This window comes from Ostrea edulis, chromosome 10 (genome assembly GCF_947568905.1).
Source record: "Ostrea edulis chromosome 10, xbOstEdul1.1, whole genome shotgun sequence".
NCBI lineage: Eukaryota > Metazoa > Mollusca > Bivalvia > Ostreida > Ostreidae > Ostrea > Ostrea edulis.
In genome coordinates, this window is record NC_079173.1 from 28,179,787 (window position 1) to 28,185,786 (window position 6,000).

Genomic DNA, 6,000 nt, shown 5'->3' on the forward strand with positions numbered 1-6,000 from the left:
GTTGTAACTTGCAATTTGATTGGCTGACAATGGCATTCACCAGCGCTATTTTTTTTTCTTTCTTTCTTTCTTTTTTTTTTTTTTTTTTTTTTTTTTTTATAAATTCGTATTCTATTGAGTTGCTCCATAGAACAGTTACGGGTTACATTAAATTACTCGTCTTGATTACGCTGCAAAGAGTGATAACGCATCGCGCCATATTTTCGGATTATCGTGTTGATAAAGTAATTATAGGATCAGTGAACATCGAGCTGTGTAAAATATGTGAGCCAGTGAGTGCCGATATCTACCAATAATTATCATGTATTGTCTACTATTACATAGATTATATCTTTGATGCTTTGATAGATTTATAATTTTCTCATCAAGTTTAGAAACTGAAGCATCACCGGTACCTTATATAAATGTTTCCAGTATTATAGTCATGCACGTTTTTAACATTTACCCAACTACAACGATCGATGAAGGTCAAACGGTTCAAATTATGAATGGCAATATTGTCTAGTCCAAATTTGTATTACAATAATTTAAAATCAGAATCACAATGTGACTTGATTGATCTAGATAGATAAAAAATTAAAGCCGCCTCCTAGAGCTTACCAAGCGATACATGTTTCGCCAGCTTTGTTTACAGCTCGAATGTTATATAACATTAATCTGTACCCGGTAATTTCTGCTGCAGATCTTATCACTTCACGAAATGTTTGCGTTCAGTAACGACCTATGTAAATATTCTGTAGAATTATAGGAATACTTTAATACTAAAACATTCTTAGCCATATAAGAAATATCATCATCGTCTTCATATATATTAGTGTTATACTGTTTTGCTTTTATCCATCAATGTCGTTTGCCTCCCCCCCTTTTTTTTAAAGAATGTATATTTCAAAAATCTCTTAATCGCAAACTGTCAATAGAAATATTGTAAATATGACGCATGTGATAATTTCATAACGTTATCTGTTGTTAAGTACATGTAATTTATCCTTTTGCTAGATAACATCGCCATTGGTGTGTGTGGTGTTTTTTTATTTAACTCATTGAAAAAGATATTTTCAAACATATATTATATCCTCGCTAGATATTTGGCCTCAAAATCCCTGTTTTTAGATATTTTTCTCAATTAGGAATTTAAGACCTTCTGTCAGAGTCCATGGACAACTTGAACCTTCATATAGGAAGGTTTTGCATTTTCCATGTCAACATTGAAGTTTTTCCCCTTTCAAATGTATCATATTTTCCAATAAAAGATTTGTGACAAGTGCTCAACATGAAACCCAAAATCGGTCTGATTGCTTATATTTTACACAGATTTCTGCTAATAAAGCATCTATACATAGAATTAGGCAAAGCAAGAAAAAGCCGGTCCCGAGGATTTTTTTTTATTGGATATTTACTTCATAGCCATAAAGGCACTACTTCATGACATTAGTTCATGCATAGCTCTGATCCTTATACGATTTTGACTCCAATCTTTGGCACTCTGATTTCTTTTTAGTTCTTACAAGTCTATTGTTATTTCGGATTTCCAATAATTCGGCTTGAGCATCACTGAAGAGACATAATTTGTCGAAACGCGCATCTGGTGCATCGAAATTGGTACCGTATAAGTTTTACATTCAGATTAATCCGATACCTGCTTCTGGACGAAAATAATGATTTTCCATGTTTTTTATTTTTACTTTTTTTTACTGAGACAAGTACTTAAATGTACTTTAAGGGGGAAACATCATTTTTGTTTTGCATTTTAAACGTGGTTTCTCGGCAAATCAGGTTCCACTATATACTTATGCTAAGGAATGAATTGAATAGCAAATTGTGGTATCTAGAGTATAACTTTGTGCATGTAACGCTTCTATACTGCGAAGCATACTTTGTTATTACTCTCATTCCTTACATATATATGATTGATCATTTGATATATAAACTTTTATTTATGTTTTAGGGTAAAACTCCTATAAAAACAGTAAGAATCAATCACGTCAAAATGCTTTAAGTAACAACTAAAAGGATGGTGCTTAGCCAATCAGATTGCGTGTTACGAACGAAATCAAATTGAAATTCGAGATACATGTATATAAATCGCATCAGAAATTTGAAAAAAAAGTAAATGGTGGGGGACCAGTCTATACATTTACTGCTTGGTTTGGAACAGCAACGGCCTAGTTTGATCATCAACCATATTAGTTATCGAGTTGACTTCCGAAACTTAATTGCGCATGTCTATCTTGCTTCCGGACCTTCAGTGCGCATGTCTGGTTCCTAAGTTTAACCATTCTGCATGCATAGACAGATTCCGTTACCTACATGTATGACGTCAAGTGATGTATAGCTACGCCTAACATTTGCAATGCGATGGTCTGTTTACTCTCTCGGAAAAAAAACTTCCGCTTTCAGAAAGTAGCAATGTTACTGAAATAGCCGAGTAGTTACGGTTAGGTGCAATCGATCGAGGTGATCCGAGTGTAAGCATAAGTTGATGTGTGGTAGACCAGACATGCGCAGTATTACCTCTTCCGGTTTTGACCAAAGGCAGTTCAATCGTACAATGGATCAACTCTAGTTACTATAGTTGATGATCGAATAATGTTTTTGTTAATCCACTTCTTAGTTTACAGAGTGCACACGACTAAACCAAATCACATCGTAAATGAAAACTCGTCAAAAATTATCTTCATTCCTCAAGAAAGAGGAGAAAAATGAATGACTGCAGTGTTGTATTTTACAGTACACTCCAGACTTCACGAGTAATGTTACCAATAATTATGCATCGGTATCAAAAGGATCCGAAGTAGAGAGAACGAAACTATTAGAGGTAATGAAAGTACCCTCCCATTCAATTTTCACTTTGAAAATAGAACATGCAATTTGATTGACATGGCGTAGTTTTTTCAATGCTTTCCGATATGTTTCGTATACATGCGGATATGTAAACAACTTCATTTGATATTTTACTAGCAAATCTTTTCTTTTTATGTAATGTTTTACTTCATCATATATGTATCTCACAATTATGTGCGTCAGATTGATGGGGGAAATGATATTTATACCTTGCATATTCAAATGTGAAAGTGAGCGCTTAAGATGATTGTTGTAGGAATCTGGGGCCTCCCTTGCTTTTCTTTTTTCTGCTGTGATACAAGATAGAAAAAGGGTCAATGACATGGACTGGCCGAATTCATTTATTACTTTAGTTACGTTTAGTAAGACATACATTCCAGCTTTCTATTTTACTTCCTTGTATAATATATGTTCCAGCTAAACGCGTCCATTGTTTAAAAACCGACACATGCGCACTGTGATTATAAGACCACTATATTGCTACAACCAAATTGCAGGGTTACTTATGCCTCGTTCACACGAAGAATTTAATTCGCATTAAACGTAAGTTAATGAGAATTAAATTTGAACCGCGTTCACACGGAGATTTTAATGCACATTAGTTTACTTCGAATTAAAATTTACGTTGCGATTTAATGCGAATTAAATATACTTCGCATTAGCTCCGTGTGAACGCAAATCAAAGCTAAAGCGCTATTCTTTAATTTATTTCGCGCACCCTTTCATAGAGATGCATACGAATTTAATACGCATTAGTTTATTTCGCATTAGATATTACCGCCGTGTGAACGCTATTTAATTCGAATTAATTTAATGCGCATTATTTTACTTCGCATCAAGAGGTCAAATAGTAGAAATGACGTCACTTTGGTTGATAATTAGTTTGTTCGAGTACTACTCGCGTAACATCGATAGTAACAAATAAAAAGAATGATCAAATATTTCAAAAACGATACAGCGTCAGAGGAGGGAAATTTTCCTTCTTGTGGAGGGAGGGAAGGAAGGGTGGGGGTGGGGGTGGGGGGTTTAAATCAATTGATTAGTTGAATTCATACCAAATTACTCAAATTAGAACTACTTATAATCTGACAGGTATGTTTCTGCTTTTAATCCATTTTCAACATGTCCCTGTCCTGGGTTTAAATCACAACAGTTACTCTGTTTACTTTCTCTTAACTGGTCCCCTATTTTGACAACTCCCAAGACCAGTTAACGTAAACCCGGGACAGGGGACATGTTGAAAATGGATTAAAAGCAAGTAAGTGTTGATTTCCTTGTGACGGTTTTGTGCATTACTGCCAAATGTTTGAAAACAAGTTGTCTATTGCGTAAATCCAGGCGCATCTGAGTCGAATCGTCGGTCGAAGCATAAACCGTCACCGACTCCGGCATTTACACGTTTTCCAAAATCAAAATATGAATGCTTGCGAAGAGAAGTCGATGAAGGCTATGTCTCTCGACTTCTCTAAAGAGAATAGGAAACATCCCGTTGTGTAAAGTGAGACCCTGTGGGACGATGACAGACAGCAGAAAATCAAACAACATGTAATTGAAAAACGCCTATGGTGTAGACCTTTTCTGTCTCCAAGATGTCATGCCTTGTCATTGACCTTAATGACCGATTTCCTTTACAACCCTAAGATAGTCTATTGATTAGATAAACAGTCACAGTTTATGGTGCCTACTATCAATGTATTTATTTATTTTACGCGAGCAACAGGATCCCACGTTTTACAGTTTGATTACATGTATTTCATTTCACTTGCAAAATGTCATTTCTTTAGCAACATTTTTTATATTGTATCGACTGAGTGCCGCTAATTCGCGCCAGATGACGTCTTATAGGAATGACTCAATACTTTTGGCATCTCTCTTTCCAGTTTGTTGCTACGGCAACATTACTCCCCCGTCAAATAAAATTTGTGTTTCTTTACAGAACTAGAAATGAATTATGTCTTTTCTTCAGTTTTCGATTTACCGTTATAATGTAAAAAAAAGGGGGGGGGGGATTATATTAACACCTTGCGGCACAGTACAAGGATAACATGATACTATATGGTGTTTTGTATTGTAGGACGGTGTTCGATCGTGTGGTTGTATTCACAACCATGACAGACAAACAATCAATCACAGCTACGACCTGAAACCAGAAAACAACGCACGCAAAATCAACATCCCCGATATCCAAAACAACCAGCAAACCTTCTCCACTCCGAGCAGTGAAACCGTCAGTTCACTGGAAATTAATTTCTCCAAAGTGCTGAACAAAGTTTGTAACACGATTGACAGTAGCGAATCTCGCCAAAGAGAACTAGATGCGCGAGAGTTCGTGCGACATGAGTGGCAGCAGTTGGCCTTGGTTGTGGACCGTATGTTGATGACTATATTTGTGCTGGTAACCTTATTCATGACATTTGCAATCATGATACAAGGTCCGTTATCACAAGAAGGATGAATTGTGATGTAACTTTTTTACGTTTGGTGAACTCGCATATTCCCTGGAGTGCTTTCCAGAAATTTGGTGTAATCGTACACTACTTGCGAATGAAAAACGGATAATTTTGGAAAAGGTTATGTCCAGTTGTGCTGCATTTAAAGCAAATATGACTGACCGCTTGTGGTAACTGTGCGTCATGCATTGTTTGTATTGTGATAGTGTAGTCTGCAGTACACAGAAATATATTTTATAATACAGATATTTATTGTATCATACAAAAAGAAATAAATTGCTTAACCAGCAAAATGAATTTGGATACTAAATCTGGCGGTTTCCGTCGTTCTAAGCGACTCTGGAGCAAATGGATAAATGCTCTCAAGTCATTTGTGGATATGAACAAAAATGCCCTACTCCATTAGAATTGTATATTTCGTTTACCACAAATTTCGTGATCAGTCCTGGTAGCTCAGTGGTAGAGCTTTACCAACGTAACCGGTCATGCGGTCGAGCCTCGTGTCATGGCCATGTCAAACCCATGAGGTAAACATTGGTAGTTGTTGTTCTTTCGCTAAACGTTCGACATTAAGAAGTGAGAATCACGGATTTTTCAGATGTGACCTTAAAACGGAGGTATCGTATCGCAGCAAGCGTTGGAACGTTAAAGAACCCTCTCTGCTACGACGCTGAGCGCTAAGCATAGGTCTAAATTTGTGGTACTTCAC

General features: G+C 36.3%; 1 protein-coding gene across 2 annotated transcripts in view; it reads left to right on the forward strand.

Annotated features, from left to right (window-relative positions):
• Window positions 1-5,567, forward strand: part of LOC125665689 (neuronal acetylcholine receptor subunit alpha-10-like) — a 38,388-nt gene extending 32,821 nt beyond the window's left edge. Inside the window, exons 8-9 of one of the 2 annotated variants that reach the window (XM_048898453.2) lie at window positions 2,729-2,815; window positions 4,916-5,567. In XM_048898453.2, coding sequence (XP_048754410.1) covers window positions 2,729-2,815; window positions 4,916-5,296 — 468 coding nt within the window. In that variant the 3' untranslated portion in view covers window positions 5,297-5,567. The remainder of the gene's footprint in view (window positions 1-2,728; window positions 2,816-4,915) is intronic. The other variant, XM_048898455.2, reaches the window with a different exon arrangement.
• Window positions 5,568-6,000: the final 433 nt, after the last annotated feature.